Below are 20,980 nucleotides of genomic sequence, written 5' to 3' on the forward strand. Positions count from 1 at the left end.
GCCAACACACCTCCTCCATCTTTCCTGTGTTCAACTGAAGCCTGTTTATCCTCCTCCACTCTGCCACCGCTGCCAAGTGCTGGATTGGAACTGGGACGGCTAGTGCTAGTTAACTCTCATCACCCCTGGCCACTGGCCATGCTGGCTGGGGCTGATGTGAGTTGCAGTCCAACAGCATCTGGAGGGGCACAGGTTAAAGTTTCGAAGTCCTGGGTGTGAAGGCATTTAATGGAAAAAAGCACCAGGAACAGCAGGAAGATGATTTAGCACTGAACTGGGGCTGGTGGGAAGCAGTTCCTGCCCCGTCTAAAGTGACACTACAGTGCAGATATAAGAAGAGCCCTGCTGGGTCAGACCAGGGGTCCATCTAGTCCAGCAATCTCTTTCCTACAGCGGCCAGTCAGATGCTTCCAGGGAGTCCACAAGCACAGCCTCGAGGCGTGATGATCCCTCTCCAGCTGTGTCCCCCAGAAACTGGTCTTCAGAGCCACACGGCCCCTGAACCTGGATGTTTCATTTATCGATCCAGGCTGAATGCAGCACAGGATTTCCCCATCTGGCAGCACTCCGTTCTTCAGCTGCATGGACTGACCAGCTGTGTACAGTCTGCAGTTCCCCTCTTGCCTAACTGAAGGGGGTGATGGCGGAGGGGGAGGCAACAGCTCAAGCTGAGCTCCAGCTCCAGCGCTGTGTGGCCTGTGGGAATCTGACTCACTGAATGAGAACAGCTTGTCCCCCCGCACCCCTACCCCAAAAGCCTATTCACCCAACAAGCTTGAAGACATGGTGGAGTAAGAACGGGCCCCGCCACAGGCCAAGGATAGGCAACAGAGTAAAGTCACACTTAGGTGTTTCTTGAAATCCCCAGCACTGGCGGACACTTACTTATTGGATGTCGGTGTGGGCACGTTTGCCAGGATGGAGAAATTATTACGTACACTCCTCAAGCTCGCTAGGACCTGTAGGAAGGAAATGGATGGAGTGCATTAGGGCTACGCAGTAGCTCTTTACAGACATCAGGAAGTCCTAAGAACAATGAAAAGGGCACAAAACCGAGGCTGATTCTCACTATATTAAGAATCTGGGGCTGTAAAGTGCAGGTTGGAAATGTGGGCTGAGAGGGAAGTTCTTTCTAGACCCAAAGGGAAAGGTGTATGCATCCAATGTGCAGAGGAGGCTTTGAGACCCAGACATTTTCTTTTCCGGTCTCCCAATATGGAGAAGCGCGACAAAGAAATGTGTTCAGTGAAATTTGCATTAGAAGCGACAAGAAGAAAATAAAATGTGGATCTCTTTTATCTGTTACAGTGATAAGACCATAGATGTCTGCATATACATGGTCAGAGCACATAACGCTAGGCTACAAGGTTGTTGTAAACCACTACCTATCTTTGAGCCTCAGCCTCCAACTCAACCAGCAATATGGGAATAATAATAATGGAATATACCCAATCCACAATACAGGCATAAGATCTCTCAGCCTCAGTCTCGACTCGTCTGCAATATAAGCTTTATATATACTCTGTAGTTAATCATTTATCTCCTACCAATGCAGGAATCATTTGGAAGATAATATTTTGATATGTTTTAAAACTTTAAGAAGTAAATATCATACACCCCCCTGCCCCATCCACCCACATGAAGTCTGGCTCTTTCCTTTTGTTTGTTTGTTTGTGGGGATGGGGAGGAGACATGTTACTGCCAAATTACTGTAGCAATAAAGTGCTTGATTTCTACAGTGTCTCCTAATGAGAGCACAACATGATCGTAAAAAATAAGCAGGGAATCCAGTCTGCAGTAAAGGCAGTGTTAGTCCAGTGCATCATATCTATGGGGTGGATGGTCTGATGGGAAGGGCTATGTTGCCATCTCTTAAAGCAAGGGCAAGCAACCTGATGCCCTCTAGATGTTTTGGACTACAACTCCCATGAGCCCCAGCCAGCTTGGCCAAAGGTCATGGATTCTGGGAGTTGTAGTCCAAAACATCCAGAGGGCACCACGTTGCCTACCCCTGCCTAAAAGGATATAAGCATGCTCGAGTTCGAGTGATACCTTGGTCCCTTGGCTGAGAGACCCCTTCTGTCGTGGCCAGGTACGTAAGTACATAAGAAGAGCCCTGCTGGATCAGACCAAAGGTCCACGTAGTCCAGCATTCTGTTCACACAGTGGCCAACCAGGTGTCGACCAGGAACCCACAAGCAGTGTGCGGTAGTGTGTGGAAGGTGTACAGAAAACCTAATGAGCTATGGCATTTATGAACTTAAGGAAAACAACGAAGCCCCAAGCCCAACCCAAAACTGCAAAGTTGTGTGCAAGCATTGGAATTTGCCAGAACTCTTTTTCAAGCTGGAAGTTAAGCAAAAAAATACAAACTGGGGGAGGTATATGAGAAAAACATATTGCTGGGCATCTCCCTGTTTTGTTTGTTGCTTAGCATCCAAACTACTTTGTGATTTTTTTGGGGGGTGATCGTCATAAAGGTACTGTAGCAGGAACCTCTGAGCACACAACTGTGACAAGCAACCTTTTCTCACCTAACATGCACAGGAACCTGGGACGTACCTGGGCAAATGGCGTCACTATCAGGTCTTCGGCATGTCTGTGAAGGACAAAACGACAGGGTACATATTACCTGGGAGAGGGGAGGGGAAGGACAGGACACAGAGCACCACAAGATTCTGCCCCCAAACCACACAGCCCAAATTATGAATCGCAGGTCTTTCTGGGCAGGAGAGCTTTGGTAACGCATATCAAATGAAGTTTTGAGCCAGCTGGATTATTTTGCTGAGGAATCAATTGTTCTGGCCCCCAGGCCATTTACATTCAATGAAGACAGATCGAAAGGCCTGTTAATGAGATTCCAGTCTATATTTTGGACATTGCCACCACCCTATCACCCTTTGACTGAACTGGGTAGTTAAAAACTTTGGCAGCCGTGTTTCTCTTATCCTTCCTATTGTACTTCTGCATGGGGCTACAGACAGGATCCCTTCACAGCATCTGCAACTTCAGCAGCATCTGTAACTCTGGTTACTATATGGGGAGGCATCTTATAAAAAGTTGTCTGATGGCATCTCAGACCAATGGTCCATCTAACATCTGGCCCTTTCCTGTTCTGGGAGCAGCTCTCTCCAGAGTCTCAGGCAGGAGAGAGGGCAGAGCCTTTTAACTGGAGATTCTGGGAGTGGAACCAGCACAGCAGAGCTGTCTACCACAAAGAGCTCCTTCAGGCATTTGCCTTCCCAAACATCTATCTTCAAGATACGAAGTAGGTCCACAAGAGTGGAATGCCAGACCCATATCAGGTCTGACCCTTGGGATGCTATAATCCCACATGTGTGGGTCAGGTGTTATTTCTCCCTTCCCTTCCCACTGTCCCTTTTCCCATTTCATCCCCTTTTATCCTTATTTATTATACTTTTACTGGCCAAAGGCCCAACATGCTTGACAGGGAAGGGAGGGGGGTATTTCCAGTCCTCCCCCCGCCCTCACCACACATTCCCTATCCTTCCAATCGCCATTAAGGTTATTCCCGTAGACAGAGTGAGGGATGAGGCCAGGGCTGCTTTTCCAAACCTGGCCCTACCACCTATCTCTCCCAAAATTTACCACTGAGGAGGTAAGGAATCCTTCCCCTCTTCCCAATTGGGCCAGATGTGGGGAGGCATTCCTGAACCTGATATCCTGCCCCACTGGTGACCACAATGTCTAGAGCAAAGAGCAAAGTTCTGCCCCACTCTCAGCTGTGTCTCAGACAACAGTCCACCCATTTTGTGCCAAAGAACTCAGTGGGAGCCATGGACAACCAAGAGGGCCTCTGTCCGCATAGACCGGCATAGCATGATATTTTGTGGCTCTGGAACACAGGGAGAGCATGATGGGACACTGGAAACTAGCACTGACATCAACAGATTCTGCTCCTTGTCTGGCAGGCTAAGCAGAGCTTACATGTAGCTACCAGTATCAGTGCCTCCCATCCAGGCACTGATCAGGTCCACTCCTACTTATCTTCAACACTGCTCCCACACCATCCCCTGGGGCTGCCACCATTTACTTGTGTCAGGCACCACGGGGCTCCAAGCAGGAGCTCTGTAGTTCAGACACCAGCTTCCTTGCACCATGCACGCCTGCTGACCAAAGGAGGGAACTAAAGGCAGCTGCAGCTGGGACATTCACAGAACAGCCAATAATCTCCCTGGCCTGTGGCCAATATGGTGTAATCACTGCCTGACGTACATACTCCCAGACCTACTGTCGTCCCTCAGTCCAAGTAACTTGTCAGTGAGAAAGGACATCCAATCCTCCCTCTATGCCACCAGACTACTGGCCTTCAGCCTGCTTGTCACCCAAGGTACTCACCCACCCCCAGGCCCGAGGGTCTGGCAACTTGTGTCTTGAAGGCAGGAGTATGGAGAAGGAATCTCCACAGCAGCCCATGGCCCTTTGTGCATGCTCTGTGGGTGTGCATGTGTCCCTTTCAAGGAAGGAGGGGGACTTACGCTTCACTGGCGACAGAGGAGTTGCGTGACATGGTCTTTGGTGACATGTCATAGTCACTGTCCGAACGGTACAGGAAGGACTCGCGCCTCTGGCTTTGTGGGAAACTGGGATGAAGCACCAGGCCTGGGCTGGCCTGGGAATCCAGTGGGCTGCGCCCAGGTGACGGGCCATTCTCCACCTCGAAGCTGCATGAGAAGAAAAAGGAAGCCCACGTCAAGAAAGAAAAGGACATTGCTTGTTACATATGCAAAAGACAGAGAGACAGTCTCCCACAGCTGCCAAAAGAAGGCCTCTGCTATATTAGGAACAGAGGTAGCGGCTTGATACTCAGTCAGACCATTGGCCCATCTAGCTCAGCAGTGTCTATACCAGCAGTGGGCAGAAGGCCGACCTCCGGATGTTTGGGGCTTCAGCTCCCAGAAGCCCCTGCCAGTGTGGTCAATGGCCAGGAATGCTGGGAGTTGAACTCCAAATCATCTGGAGCTCTACCTTCTGCCCACCCCTGGTCTACACCGACTGGCAGCAGCCTTCCAGGCTTCATACAGGGGTCCTTCCCAGCTCTAACTAGAGATGCTGGAGACTGGACTAGTAAAGGCAGGTTGCTTACTTGTAACTGTTGTTCTTCGGGTGGTCATCTGTGCATTCGCACAACCCACCCGCCGTCCCTGCTTCACCGTCACTGTCCATTTTGATGTGGGTACTGAAGATGCCCCTTGGTTCCAAGGCTGCAATGGGCAGTCTCAAGGAACTGAGGGAATAGGCGCTAGGTGCATGTGCAATGGGACAGTGGAGGAGGGGTTCCCACTAAAAACATCTTCAGCAATAGAAGTTTCCCGAACAGGGCTCTGTGTAGGCGCAGAGCCCATATGTGTGATGCACAGAGACCACGAAGAAGAACATGGAGGAAATATCCAGTCCAGGCTGTGTCTGGTATTCGTATTCACAGAGTAAGATCCGCTCAAGCCTTTTTCGGTTGTGGTACCTTTTTTTTTTTTTAATAGAACTGCCTCTCCACAGAAGTTTACCAAGTGCCTTTATTGACGGCCGTCTGCCACTTGCAAGCCTATGCACCCTCAGGATAGGATTTATGCATAGCATTTGGCTGTGAGGCTTGCCAGACTGATTTTATTTCGCTGTGGTTGCTTTGACTGATCTGTATGGTTATTACACAAATTGCTTTCATTTTAAAATGCTTATCTTTAAATCTTTGGGTCACTTCCCTTGGAAAGGCAGACTATAAACACTGCAAATAAATCGTCCAAACACAGGTTTGTCTCCCCGCTAGAATTCTCTGCAAGCCAAGCCTTTTAAAATCTTGAGAATCTCACCTACCCTCCTTCCTTTTTTGCTTACTTGTTTGTTAAGCAAGCCACTAGCCCTCGTTGCAAATATACTTTTCGAAGCATGCAGCCAATTGTTTCCAAACCAGATGTCCAACATATGATGCTTCTGTGCCCTACACAGCTATGTCCTTCCCCCATGACCTCAAGATGCATTCCTCTATTAACCTTCTTCCTTCATCACATAGGTCTTGTCCCAACTCTCACATTCTGCTAAAGCTCAAGCACTGGGTTTGTCATAAAAGCTGAAAACTGAGCGTTTTCTTATGCAAGATAAGAAAAATTGCGCCACTTTTATTGACCTGTTTAGACACAGAATATTAGACTTTTCAGTGCAGAACTTGGATTTCCCAGATGAAAAATTGGTAGCATTTAGTACCCAGTATAATAAACGCTGCCTTGACATTCCTTCCTCATTTCTTAATCGTTCCTGTAACTCCCTCTACTGGTCAATACAGGCCTGTTCCCTACATATGTCTGCACCACAACTACATTTTCCGTTTCTTACATTAGACTGTCTATCCTGGATGCTTCCAGATGGACAATTCCTAGCGCTATCAAAAGACAGTGTGCAGTCTTTTCCTCCTTACTGGAAAGAAAAAAGACTGAAGAAACAGATCAAAAACACCTGAGGTTTACAAACGGAATGTGACATCATCTGGACTCCTGTAAAGCTCCATGAACGAGGCAGGGTGATTGCCTTGTTTGGAAACACCCCTGGGCCTTAAGTGACTAACGGTGCAATCTCATGAATGTTCTTTACTCAGAAGTAAGTTGCGCTGAGTGAGTGAGTGTCCAGAGGATTGCAGCATAAAGATGTTTACAATAGGAAGCAGCTCTGCAGAGATGTAAACAGCATTCTCTTCCTGCCTAGTGGAGAAATCGGTGCAACTTGAAAGCTGTTCTAGAATGAGCATGGCAAAACAGAATAATGCCTCACAAAGCAAAAGCGCCACCCGCAACTACAGTGCTAGCCTCTGCAGACCCCATTGCTACCCTTCAACCTATCTTAAGCCACACACAAGTTTACTAATGCCTCTCAATCCCAACATGCAGTGCCCTCCAATACTAGACAGAGGCAGTCTCTCATCAATTCAGGCCCACAAACTCTTGCATCAATTCAAGGCCCCTGAACAGTGGCGTAGTGGATCCAGGGCTCATAGGGATGCAGCACCAACACCTTTTTATTAGCAGGGACACAGACACCACCCCTGTCAGAATTCCCTTTCCTGTCACAGCTTAGCTGCAATCCTCATAGTAGCTGTAGAAAATAGTAGTAGAAATTATTTCCCCCCAGCAAAAGTATCTTGTTCCTTGTTGTCTTACTTTACAAAAGACCTGCTCCTGGTGGAGATAAAACTGCAGAGCTGCCTGCAATTTTGGACTACACCACTGCTCCTCAATCCCTGCTGCCTCTTCTGTGGACGTCACTGTTTCACAAGCCCGTTGCCCTATATTCCAGCCGAAGTTGGGAAACCCACCAATGGAACAAGATTCTACTGGATGACCCTCCGATTGGCATCTCTCTCACACACACCACCTGTGCCCCAGTACTCTTCCAACTGACTGGGAGGGCAGGGACAGACAAGCACAGAACAATTGCCCAATGTACCTCTCAGTGCCAGCTGTGGCAACAATAGCTCATCACCCAACTAACCTTCGGATGGATACATGGAGGCCGGGCAGAGCCATGATGCGGTCAACACAGTCTACGGTGCATGCCATCTGGACGTGGGCTGCCCTCCCTGCGACTGCAGAGGTCTGGGTTTCAAGCTCTCCAGCCCAGATACCTGCAGAAGTCAAATGGCCTTTTCTCTTGTCCCACCCAGTGTTGTGCTGGGGGATGTTGGTGCAATCGAGTTGGGAAATGCAGCCCAGAGTAGAGGCTGACTCACGACTTGGCAACTGAGACTGAGGCTGGGGTGGTGTGGTGGAGGCAGGGCTGGCAGGGTCTCCCCCAGCATATCCAAAGAAAAGAGGGCATGGCATTAGGAGCTGGAGGGGGTGCAAAGCAAGCCCGTTAGCCCCTCTCAGAAGATCGGAGGCTGGACTTCCTGTTGTGGTTTCACTGATCTTGGTTTCAGTTAAAGATGAGAGAACAGCTGCTCCCCTACACACACACACGCGCGCGCGCACACACACACACACACACTTACTTACATGGGCCTTTGCAATAGGATGTCCACTTCTGAGACAGAGGGAGTGCCAAGAACAACCCCACCCCAAAATTCACTGCTTGGTTGATTATTGTACTTCATTTCAATATATGCAAATTTAGATGTGCCCATCATCTAGGAAACAGAAGAAAGAAACCAAACCCAGAGAGTCTAGTTTGTGACAACAGAAAAAGCCTGTTTTAGATCAGTCAAGCGGCAAACTTATTTTGCAAAGATTTCCTTCCTCTGCTATAAAGCATGGTGTGCAAGGCAATTTTGCTTGCCATATGCAAATAAGAGAAAAGCTCACATCCAAAGGAATGGAAAAATCCATTAGAACACATCCTCCCCTTGGGAGTTTTATACTCACATAACCCGTATGCTGTGGATCTCTATTACTAGTCGATATTAGCAGATCCACAGTTGTACCCTTGCTCCATTATATTGTGTTTTAATTTTAATTTGGAAGCTGCCTTGTGAAGGTTTAGCCTTAATACGTGGGACAAAAAAATAAAAATAAAATTAATAATCATAATACAAAATGTAATGAATAATAACAATAATATAATACATAACAATAACTCATATTATGCCTTGGCATGGAGGATGATTGCACATCATACAGAAACAAGCAAGTACATGCATCTTTAGTCATATACGGAGGGCTCATTCAGATGACTCGCTGTTTTTCTTTCTGTATTGTGCATTGACTACTGCAGTAACAAACCATGGGTTGCTTGTGAGCATGCATGAGCAAGCAAACAAGTGGGCTAGTTCCCTTCCACTCACCCACTTCCACTTTCCAAAACAACTCAGGAAGGGCCCATTCCGTTCTCATGATGCGTGAACCCAGCAGTCTGGGTTGTTTAGGGTTAAACAACTCAGAATTTTAACCCATAGTTTGTTGTTGGGTTAGAACTCTGGATTGTTTAATCCTAAACAACCCAGGTTGCTGGTTTTGCAAGTCATTACAACAACCCAGGAATAGGGCATTCCTGGATTGTTTTGGAAAGAAGCAGCAGGCGAGAGGCAGCATACTTGCTTGCAGCTGCATGGTCACAGCTAACTATGGGTCAAACAACCCATAGTCTGCTGTTATGTGCAAACCACATCACTATATAACAGGATCCCCATAGAACTAGGATGTCTGGAGAGATGCAAGAGCAATACACGACAAACTTGACAGTTGCCAAGTTTTCACAAGGTAAGCTTCTGCCATTTGTTCCAAAGCATGAGTGGCCATTGCACATTCAGACATCAGAGATCTCTCCCCCATACACACACAGTGTGAAAGCACAAAACTAACCGTACAATGGGTGCATTCGCACATAAAAATCAGCCAGAATTGCTGGCTTATCCTGGATAACTGTGAGCGGGCAGCATGGTGATGCATGCAGCTCATTCACTTCCACTTTGCTTTTCTCTTGCAGGAATGAACAGGGCTTGTTGTTGGCTTACAAATCTTCACCTGCTCGGGAGCAACAAAGCAGGAGCCCGTCACAAAAAGTGATCCATTTCTGGTTTGCTATACCCACTCATGCGAGGCAGGAGCAAACGAGCTGTGTGCCTACTCGTTCACAGTAAACCAGGATAAGCCAGCAATTCTATGTGTGAACGTGTGTGTGCGGCGGGGAAGTCGGTGTTTGAACCCAGCCTTACCCACACAAAATACAAGAAGTTACTACCTAGCAGCTAAACAACATGCATCTGCCATAAATTACTTTGCAAAGAGCTCCTTGTTCCCGGTTGCCATCTCTGCTAACAGCAGAAGATCCTGGGAGCAGCTCCCTCCCCAGCCTGCAAGAATGGCCCAAGAGATTTTTTGGTGCCTGTAGTGGAAAATCCAAAATATGTTCCCAGAGGACTCTGACCCATGAGCCTCATATGCCTGCCCCAGACCATCACCCTTAACGATGGCCAAATTCTGCTGACTGAGCTGCCCTAGGCGGACACTTCCCTTCTCACTCATGGTGAGGCTGACTCGATCACCCTGTCTTCAAAGAAAACTAAAGCCATGAGACTGGCAGCCCCCAAGTCCAAAACGAAAAGGCTCCCCACCCGCACCCCACGTGACACCAACCCGCTGAATCCTGTACTGGGGCTCCTAGCGCTAACAGCCAGAAAGCACGGTGCAGCTGTTCCATCTTTTTTCCTTAATGGATCTTCTGCAGTAAGGAAAAAAGACAGAAGGAATGGTGGGAAAACATGGGAGGCTTACGAGAAGATGACAACATCTGGAACACCCCACCCAGGCAACATTCTGAACGAGATAGGGCAATAAAAGCCTCCTCTGGAAGCTCCTTGCGTGAATTCATTAACGTTCTTTCAGAGGGAAGCCTTATTGAAGACAGACCTCCAGACACGGCCCTCCTTATAAATCAAGCTACACAAGCTTGTGCCAGAAACAGGAAGGAAAGGGTTAACTTCCTTTTGTGAGCACCAACTCCTTATTCTGAAGAAATCTCTGAAGCTGCACAGCCAGCACTTCACCAAGTTTCCAGCTACTGGCTCACATTTCTGCTCTGCCCTCACTCCAACTAGCTTTTCTTTGTAAGGGTCCCAACTAAGGAAAGTGGACAAAAACCTAGCTGCCAATAGGCTGGATTCTCTGGCCCTGCTTATAAACCAAGGGCTTCTTATTTGGGATGATCAGTCAAAAAAGTTCCTGACATTTGGCCACCCCAAGCAGAAACACTGCCCAATCCACAAGTTGCAGCCCAAGATTCCATGCGTCATCACAGAAAGTGCTGGGGTAACTCTTGGATGGTGTGCACACAGCATCCTCTGCAGGCCTAAAGACAGAAAGCTTGTTGTGGGGAGGGGGCTTAGTACATTTATTAATTTGTAACATTTATACACCTGCTACGTACAATAAAATCTCTACGTGGTACATCAATGCAAAACTGTGAATACCTAAATGCAGAATGTGGGGGGGAATTAAAGGCATCTCCCCCAACCTGATGCCTCCAAATGCGTTGGACTGCACTCCCATCATTCCCAGCCAGCATGGCCACTTGCAGGCCAGTTGCAGCCCAACACAACTGGAGGGCACCAGGTTGGGGAAAGCTGAAGTAAAGTGTGTCATGATCTCCAAATCCAAGCTTGCTTATAACCTTGCAGCCCTAACAACTTGGTGTTAATAGCCATGATGGATTTCCTTCCAGCATATCTTCATTGCTCTGGCACAATACATACTAATAAACCATGCAAAAAAAAAACAAGCCATAGAAGTAGCCTAGAATCACAGCAGCTGAAAAACACGTCCCTCAGTTCTGTGTCTGGGATCAAACAGGCCTGGATGATCATGGGCTCTCAGGTTGGGCTTGTTGGTTTGCCTGGGGGTGGATCTGTTGTCAGGCCTTAGGAGGCCCCTCATCCTCTTGTAGTGAGAGCTGCTCAAAGGGCAGATCTGTTGGCTTCCCCAGGGCCAGCATGCTCCTGAGAGGGAACACCTCCGTATCCCCCACCTTTTCCCACGGCCTTACGCATCAGACAAAGCCGAGAATATCCAAGCCACAACTCAAGATCTCACTCTCCAAGCAGGCAGCCTGAAATGACCTTTCCTCCTCAGTTTAAACAGTCTATTGCTCATGTTTTTCAGAAGCATGATGACCATTTCATTAAAGAAGTGGGGGGGGGGGAAGTGATCTAAATTTTAAAAAATGGAACTGATTTCTGCCGCATTCCTGGAATCCACTGTGAAAGCCCAGTCAGCGCTGCCTCTGCTCCATCCCATCCATGCACAGCAAGCTCCTGCTCCCATGGAGGGGGGGCTGTTGGAGGTGACCTGCAGGACCAAACACATTATGCAACAATTCTGCATAAGTGGATTTGGGTCTCCCCCTTGCCTGACAGGGATTCAAGCCAAACAAGGTGGGGCACTGAGGGGCGGGGGGCTTAAAGCAATCAGCTATTGACATGGTATGCTAATGGATGGAATCCTGCCTTTCAGGGGTGGGCAGACATCAGGCTTGTGGGATCTATTTTTTTCTTTCTTTTTCACTAGAACCTTGAGATCAACCACCCAGAGCCTAGTGCAAAAGATATGCACTTAGAATTAAAAAGCCCAGGAACTGTTGTTTTTTGGAGTACCAAAACAACCCTTCCACACAAACATCCACTCCTGGTTATTCTCCCCAAGTTTTCTTCATTTCTGCAGCATAATTTGAGTAGAGAGGGAGGAGAATCCGTTTCTCTTTTCCACTGTTAAACAACTGGGAGACAGAAGTCCCTGCCAATCTACTTCAAATCACCCAGAGATCTACCAATAGATTGGGATCTACCTTCTGCTTACCCCTGCTTCATTTCCCCTGCTATAGCCATGCTGATAAGCAATACATTTCATAGACAGGGAACCCGAGATGCAGGAAGAAGAGGTGCATAGGTGTGAATTGAACCCAGAAGTTTAGATTGTCTTCCAAGGTAAGGGACTTCTGCGGATTTGGTCCGGGGCTCTAAATGTCTGTCACGGGCAGATCAGAGACATGCAAGAGGTTCACAATTAAAGCAGACTTTTTGTACTACTTGCTGGGGAGAGGGTCAAGCTGTAGTTTATATTGAGCAGGTGCTCTGTATTACTTCTGCTTGTATTCTCTTTGGGGGTAACGAAGTGCTTTGCACTTTGAACTGACACAGCACAAGCAGACGGGTGTGCCCTCATTCCAGTGCCAGTTCCAGGTTTGGGGGAGCAAGATGCCCTAAGTGGGCTCACCTTTTCCTCTTTGCTGTTGTCACTGCCTGTTTGCTTGCCCCTCTCTCTTTGGACTCAGTCTGCACAGCTGCAGGGCGGGGGGAAGAGAACAAGGTGGGTGCAGAGGAAGAGAAGAAGGTGCTGCTCCCTCTCCTTGCTTCCTTAGATGGGACATGTGAACGGGCAGTGACAGCCAGGAGGAGGAAAAGCAGGGCTGGGGGAGCTCCAGGGGTTGGCAGTGAGACCCCTGTTGGCACGAGGCCATTGGCAAGTGCCCAATGATGCCAATCTCAGGTGCCAGCCCTGCCTCACTCTATCCATGAAGAGGATTCCTGGATTTTATATTTTGCAGGTAACCTTATTTCACAACAAATACCAGCTTGACTGTGGAGCGATCCTTCCATTTCAAGCTGTTAGCTCCATCCTTTTGGCAGGAAGGGCTTTAAGGAGACCCAAGCATAATTTTGCACTTCCCGCTCATCTTGGCTATCTCTGCACATGCTGCACAAGGGTCCTCTATTGACACACATGGGGCTTTGTCGCTGTATGTTTTTACAGCCGACTTACTTGGAAATCCCTCTCAGACAGTGCCAGGCGCAGACGTTGAGAACTCCTCGCGTCATTCCCCAGAGGGGAGGGGAGCAAACCAGATAAGATTAAGGAGACCTCACGTCAACGGAGGGGCAAAGAAGGTGACGGGGCCTTATCAGTGCCTGGGCAGACAAGGAATAGGGGAAATGATTTACATTGGCAAGCACGTGACAAAGTCAGCGCACAACCATGTGCCATGGCACTTTTTCTTCTTCTGAGGCTGAGGATGTTGGACTTCTACAACTTGTCAATGGTGCCGCTGACCAGGGAAAGAATTGTTTAATTTTCCTGTTCTTCCTTTCTTTGGCATCTCATTTCCCCTTACTGTTCTTTGACTGGCTTAGGGATACTGGTGTGTATCCAGTGTCTAGCACTGGGGCTTGGCTCTGCCCTGTTGTATTTATTACTACAGTTTACATGACATGGAACCTTGTAACGTGTTTTCAGACTATTTATTTAAAAACTTTGTAAACAACCTTTTAGGGTCAAACCCTCCCAAGGTGGCTTCCAATCATATACATACACAATATAAAACCAATAACAAGCTTTAAACCATAAGGCACCATAAAAATGCAGTTCATAAGTAGCAGGAAACTGCAATAATGCTATTCACAAATAACATGCAGCCAAATAAAAACAGTAAAATTAGATAAATAGCACCAAATATACAGCAACCCAATACACTTTTATTTTACGAGAAGGCAGATGAAAACAGAGGGTTCTTTAGGGTCTGCTTAAAGGCCTGTAATGGTGGGGCTTTACCTGGAACAGAGTTCCACAGGAATGGGGTCACTGCTGAGAAGGCCCTGTCTCTCATGCCTGCCAGCCTGCAGGGTCTCTAAAGCCGATCTCAAAGTGCAGGCAGGCTGATATGGGTGAAAGCAATCCTTCAGGTAACCTGGTCCCAAACTATCTAAGGCTTTAAAGGTGGTAACACACCAGCTGCACTCTTAAACACACTTTCTAGAGAGTAAACCCCATTGAACATACTGGGACTTGGACAAGGGTATGCCAACAAATCTGGAACACTCAACAGTGGCCACAAGACTGGAAAAGGTCAGTTTACATTCCAATTCCAAAGAAGGGCAACGCCAAAGAGTGTTCAAACTACCGCACAATTGCGCTCATTTCACATGCCAGCAAGGTGATGCTCAAAATCCTACAAGCTAGGCTTCAGCAGTATGTGAACCGAGAACTACCAGAAGTACAAGCTGGGTTTCGAAGAGGCAGAGGAACTAGAGATCAAGTCGCCAACATTCGCTGCATCATGGAGAAAGCAAGAGAATTCCAGAAAAACCTCTATTTCTGCTTCATTGACTATGCTAAAGCCTTTGATTGTGTGGATCACAACAAACTGTGGCAAATTCTGAAAGTGATGGGAGTACCAGACCACCTTACCTGTCTCCTGAGAAACCTGTATGAGGGTCAAGAAGCAACAGTAAGAACCAGACATGGAACAACCGAGTGGTTCAAAATTGGGAAAGGAGTACGACAAGGCTGCATATTGTCACCCTGCTTATTTAACTTATATGCAGAGTACATCATGAGAAATGCCAGGTTGGATGAATCAGAGGTCGGAATTAAGATTGCTGGGAGAATTATCGACAACCTCCGATATGCAGACGATACCACCCTAATGGCAGAAAGCGAAGAGGATCTCAAGAGCCTCTTGTTGAGGGTAAAAGAGGAGAGTGCAAAAGCTGGTTTGAAACTCAACATTAAAAAAACTAAGATCATGGCATCTGGCCCTATCACTTCCTGGCATATAGAAGGGGAAGAAATGGAAGCAGTGACAGATTTTACTTTCTTGGGCTCCAAGATCACCGCAGACGGTGACTGTAGCCATGAAATTAAAAGATGCTTGCTCCTTGGGAGGAAAGCTATGGCAAACCTAGACAGCATAGTAAGAAGCAGAGACATCACCTTGCCGACAAAGGTCCGTCTAATCAAAGCTATGGTTTTCCCAGTAGTAATGTATGGCTGTGAGAGCTGGACTATAAGGAAGGCTGAGCGCCGAAGAATTGATGCTTTCGAACTGTGGTGCTGGAGAAGACTCTTATGAGTCCCCTGGACTGCAAGGAGGTCAAATCAGTCCATCCTAAAGGAAATCAACCCTGACTGCTCATTGGAAGGACAGATGCTGAAGCTCCAATATTTTGGCCACCTAATGCGAAGAGAAAACTCCCTGGAAAAGACCCTGATGCTGGGAAAGACTGAAGGCAAAAGGAGAAGGGGACGGCAGAGGATGAGATGGCTAGATAGCATCACTGATGCAATGAATATGAACTTGAGCACGCTCCGGGAGAGAGCGCAGGACAGGAAGGCCTGGCGTGCTATGGTCCATGGGGTCACGAAGAGTCGGACACGACTGAACGACTGAACAACAACAACAACAAAACATGTATAGGATCAGGCAGCATGGCTCGAATCCTATGCACATTTATTTGGGAGTAAGTAGCACTGAAGTTATTCCTAAGTAACAATGCACAGGAACTGCTACAGTGACTCTGCCCCCAAGCTTAGCGCCACATGAACTTTGGCTGAACAGAGCCCTCTTCAGGTTGCTACTCAAAGAGCAGCATGCCAGCATCCTACAGCCATGCTGGCCTGCAACAATCCTACAACAATCCTACATAGGATTGGCTGTGCAGAATATACTGTAGCCCCGTAAATAAGCTCACTTTTTAAAAAAAATCCAGGCTGCTAAGAGGCAAGTAGCCTGTGCTTGTATGCTGGCTCCTGAGGAAGGGAGGCCCCCTCCTCTGCAGCCAAGATGGAAATGCAGGCTACTAGCCCCTTACAGACCAAGTTATATAAAAAACCCCCAAATAAATGCCTTTTATCAAGCAGACCGGTGGAGGAGGGACACAGCAATCCATTCCCCCTCTGCCAGCCTGTTTGGTTTCTAGGCTAGTTGCAGAAGAAGGGCTTTCCTACCTCCATGGCTAGCACAGAAACAAAGCAGACTGAGGAGGGGCGGAGAGATCCCTCCTACACCAGCCTCCTTATTCACCTGCATGGGACTCCTGGTCGCCCATGACTACCAGTCTTGATGTTAGATACAAGGCAGATAGAATATCTCCATGGAGTATCTATACTGGAGTCCTATGAGAAACATTTTGGTACTCTCCCTCTGCTTTCTAGGATTACGTCTGCATTTCACAAAGAGGTTCACACGAGGGATTATTCATCTGAGATACCTGGATGGAGGGCGTGGTCACGTAATCTTATGCACTCTAGCTGTCCCTATGTAGCAGGGGGAGTACCTGTTTTCTGGTACCTACCCTGGCAAAACACTTCCCCTATTTTGTCTTTTGGGGAGAGGTTCAATGGGGCTTTGAAGCATGCATAAGATGGTCCTGGGGTGAAAGAGAGGTGAGACAACATCTCCTGTTTTACGAAGGGATGCAACCCTGTGCACACTGACTTCTTCTTTTTTTTTTTTTGAATATATTTTTATTTATTTTATCTTTATAAACACTACCAGAATTACCAACAACCTACTCAGTACTTCAATTCACATCCATACAATATTTTAGTTAGGACACCATAATAACAGAAAGAGAAGAAAGAAAGGAAAAAAGAAAAATAAACTCCAACATCTCCCAACCTCCAATGGTATTGTATTTTAAAAAACTATATCTATTATATAATCTTACAATTTAGTAAAACAATATTTTATATAAACGCAACAGTTCTACAATTCATTCCCAAAAGCCTGATTAGTAGTAATAATAATAATCATCAAAAAGAGAGAGTATAGTGTTGTATAATAAAACTTAAGATAAATCTTCAACAGTCAATAATATTTTTATACTAGATATTTTGTCTATTTTAAAATATAAAATAGAAGATACATAAAGAGAAAGAGAGAGAAAAAAGAATACATAAAAGTAAACAAATATAGTAAACTATATACTATATATAGTATATAGTTTACTTCTGAGTAAACATGCACATGGGTCAGGCTGCAACAAGCATGCATTCTGTTAAACGTCCTTAAATTAAAAATAAAGTGACAGTTAGTTTACTAACACAGCCTGCTTCTGAATCCAGTGCAGGACACAGTCTATCACGTAGGAAATGAACCAAACACTTGGCAAGCAGAAAAGAGCAATGTACAAGGGAAGGAGGCACCTCAGCCCGTCATCCTTGAGGTGCTTCCAGACGGAGGGCTCCCCGCGCTACCAGTGAGAAGGCCTTGTGTAGCTGTTCCATTCATTCATTCATTGCAGTTCCATACCACCCAATGGCCGAAGCACTCTGGATAGCTCACAAAAATCAAAACCACAAAGTATGGCATAAAACAACATAAAATATAAAAAGTTAAAACTACAGTATAAAAACAGAACTAGAATAAAACCTAGCAGGAGTGCAGAGATTTAAAATACAGTAACAGATTTAAAACAGCAAAGCTAAAAGACTAGGATGCTAAAATGCTGGGAAAATAAAAAGGTCTTCACCTGGTGCCAGAAAGAGCACAAAGTAGGTGATCCTCTCTAGGGAGCTCATTCCACAGCCAGGGTGCCACAGCAGAAAAGGCCCTCTTCCTGGTAGCCACCCACTTCACATCCTTTGGCAGGGGCTCCCAGAGAAGGGCCTCTGAAGATGATCTTTGGGTCCGGCCAGGTACATATGGGAGGAGATGATCCTTCAGATAACCTGGCCCCAAACAATTTAGGGTTCTTTAATGTTAATACCAGCACTCTGAATTGGGACCAGACATGGACTGGCAGCAAGTGCAGCTGGAAAAATACCGGCATGATATGATCTTTTCCCCCTCAACAGATTTTTTGTGGAAAGAAAAAAATGGAAGTGGTGGAAAAACATGGGAGGGTTATGAGATGAATATGATGATGCCTGGACCCCCTTAAAAATTCCATGAATGAGACAGCCAATGGGACCATAAAATCTTAGTTTGGAAGCACCCTTAGTGTAGGGAACTAGCGGCGGTGGTGGTGGTCGTGATGATTATGTTTACAACTACCCAGGTGTCCCTTTTTTCAGCTGTGAAGTGTTGGAGGCTATGAAATCATTTCCTGGCCAGGGGAAACTGCTTGTATTTTGCTTTAACAATCCACATACACATAGGTTTCTCATTAATATACTGTTTACAGCAGTTTACCCTCCTTCATATTCCAAGGCCATTCATTGCTGGGTAACAAACAACAATAATGCCATCCAGAGGTGTGTAAACCAGAAACTGCATGAAGTGATTCCACGTTAGCTTGTTCCCAGGCTCCTTCCTTCAGGATATCATCACCGTGGATAAGAGATGAACAGCACAATCCTATGTATGCTTACTTAGAAGTAAATCCCATGGTGTCTAATGGAGATTATTCCCAGGTGAGTGTGTTTAGGACTGCAATCCGAAACACATACGAATGACATTTTCTTCCAAGCAGATGATCAGGCTGTTAAGGAGCTACATAACACTGGAAAGAAAATAACCTGTGGAGTTGAAAGTTCTGATAGCATAGGAGTTGTCAAAGATACTTCATTGTGCCTGTGTGAGAGAGAGGGGCACATACCTTCCATGCAGAAGATCCCAGTTTCAATCCCTGCTGACAATTCCAAGTTAACAGAATCTCAGAGAGCACGGCTGGAAAAGATCCCTGCCCTAGGAGATCCCTGAGAGAGCTGCTCCCAGTTGGAGTAAATGATATTGGGCTAAATCAGCTACCTTCCCTAGCATGGTGCCCTCCAGATGTGTCAGACTGCAATTCCCATCATTCTCAGCCAACTGGAGGGCACCAGGTTAGGGAAGACTGGGCTAGACAGACAATGGTATAAGGTAGCTTCATATGTCCGTGTGTGTTTAGGAGAAGGGCAGCCAAATGCCTTCCAAGCTATCTATATGTAGCGCCAATAGCTCAATGCAAGAGCTTTGCACACAGAAGGCCCCAGGTTCAATCCTCAGCACCACTAGATGAACAGGACCCTTCCTAGCAAGGCTAGGAAGGACCAGCTGCATGGGATCTTGGGAGAGCTGCTGCTTGTCAGAGCAGATAATACTAGGTTAGATGAATCAGTAGTCCAACTCAGAGTAAAGCTTATTTAGGGCACAATCCTATGTATGTTTAGACAGAAAAAAGCATGCTGGCTGGGGAATGCTGGGAGCTGTTGGACTTTTTTCTGTCTAAACATGCATAGGATTGCATTCTTACATATCTATTTAAATAGACAGCTTCAGCTACTGGGCGGTATAGAAATATAATAAATGAAATGAAATATTGCTTAAGTCAGGGTAGGCAACATGGAGCCTATCAGATGTCTTGGACCACAGTTCCCAGAATCCCTGGCCATTGGTCATTCTAGCTGGAGTTTAAGGGAGCGGTAGTCTGAAACATCTGACGGACACCAGGTTGCCTGCCCCTGGCTAAGGCCATGTGCAGGTTACAGGCAAGCCCAGGCAAGCCCCAAGGCCAGCCATAAAGGAATGAAGCATTTTAAAGCTTCCTACCACATGTGTAGTCCCCAGTACTTGTAATATTTGTGCATCAGCAATACAGCCACCTGAGCATGCTGCACTGGTGGAGAAAGGCTACATATGTTAGGTCACAGCCGCACATGTGCCAAGGTGCCTTGGTCATTATGTTCCCTGCCTGCAGCTTCAGTGTGAGCAAGGGCTTTCCTGTGGCCTGTCTATTGGCCAGGCAACATTCAAATTGGGCCCTGAGGCTTAAGGTAGCTATTCTCAAGTATAGCATCCTGAGGTTATCAGCTTTTGCTGTGGTCAGCTTGTGAGCACAAGTCTTTTAGAAACTTAAGGGGGCAGCTTATGGGAACTTCCCCGAGACGTTGGCATGCATGTGAGAATGTAGAGTGTGTGTCTGGAAACGCGCAATCAAGTAAAACTGAGACTCATGCTGGCAAAATCTGCAGTCTCCTCTCTGTTTCCAATTAGAACTGGGTGTGGTTATTCCTTTGGAAGGTCTGTGGTGTGCAGAGGTTCTTTACCCACACAGTTCATTTAAGGTTAGGGCACCAAGCTGGATGTCACTTTGGCAACTGGGCTGCACAAGAAAGGAGGGTCCAGAGGAGCCTGCTAATGATCGAAAAGGGGAGAAAAGGTGGGCAGAGAGGAGACTGCTGGTGTAAATATTGTCAGCTGTAAAGTTTCACAAAACCCTAAATAAACAGGCTTGGAAGACAGGTGCTTGGGAATTCATCCAAGGGGATGGTTTGTGATATGTTCTCCAGAGGTTTTATTGCCAGGAGGGATGTGAATGCTAGAGGGACCCTATTTTACTTGAATCACCTGCCCCTCGCTTGCATACCAAATAGACTCTTCGACCCATAAACTGTTTTTGTTTGGGGATAGGGAGGAAAAGCCTGTTCACCATTACAACAGGGTCAAGAACTCAGCCGGAGCCAAATGCAGACACTTCACACCAGCTTCCCCCAACCTGGTGCCCTTCAGATGTTTTGAACTGCAACTCCCATCATCCCTGACCACTGGCCATGCTGTCTGGGGCTTGTGGGAGTTGTAGACCAAAGCATCTGGAGGGCCCCAGAGTGGGCAAGGCTGCATCATTCGTGATGTGTCAGCAAAGCCAATGTGAATACCTAAGGGGACTACAGCCAATCCTGGTTCCCTGACAAGTGTATCTGAGTGATGATACAGGTGTTTGCAACATTTTGCCTTTGCCACATTTGCATTTATAGGTGCACAAGCCTTAAAAGCAATGCCAGACAGCCCT

General features: G+C 46.8%; 1 protein-coding gene across 1 annotated transcript in view; it reads right to left on the bottom strand.

Moving 5' to 3' along the window:
• Positions 1 to 20,980, bottom strand: part of PDE4A (phosphodiesterase 4A) — a 121,237-nt gene that overhangs the window by 55,688 nt on the left and 44,569 nt on the right. Inside the window, 3 exon segments of the mRNA XM_084835863.1 lie at positions 886 to 959; positions 2,563 to 2,599; positions 4,500 to 4,685. Coding sequence (XP_084691989.1) covers positions 886 to 959; positions 2,563 to 2,599; positions 4,500 to 4,685 — 297 coding nt within the window.

Source organism: Heloderma suspectum, chromosome 2 (assembly GCF_057233095.1).
Source record: "Heloderma suspectum isolate Gila_16-S chromosome 2, 16-S_ref, whole genome shotgun sequence".
Classification (NCBI taxonomy): domain Eukaryota; kingdom Metazoa; phylum Chordata; class Lepidosauria; order Squamata; family Helodermatidae; genus Heloderma; species Heloderma suspectum.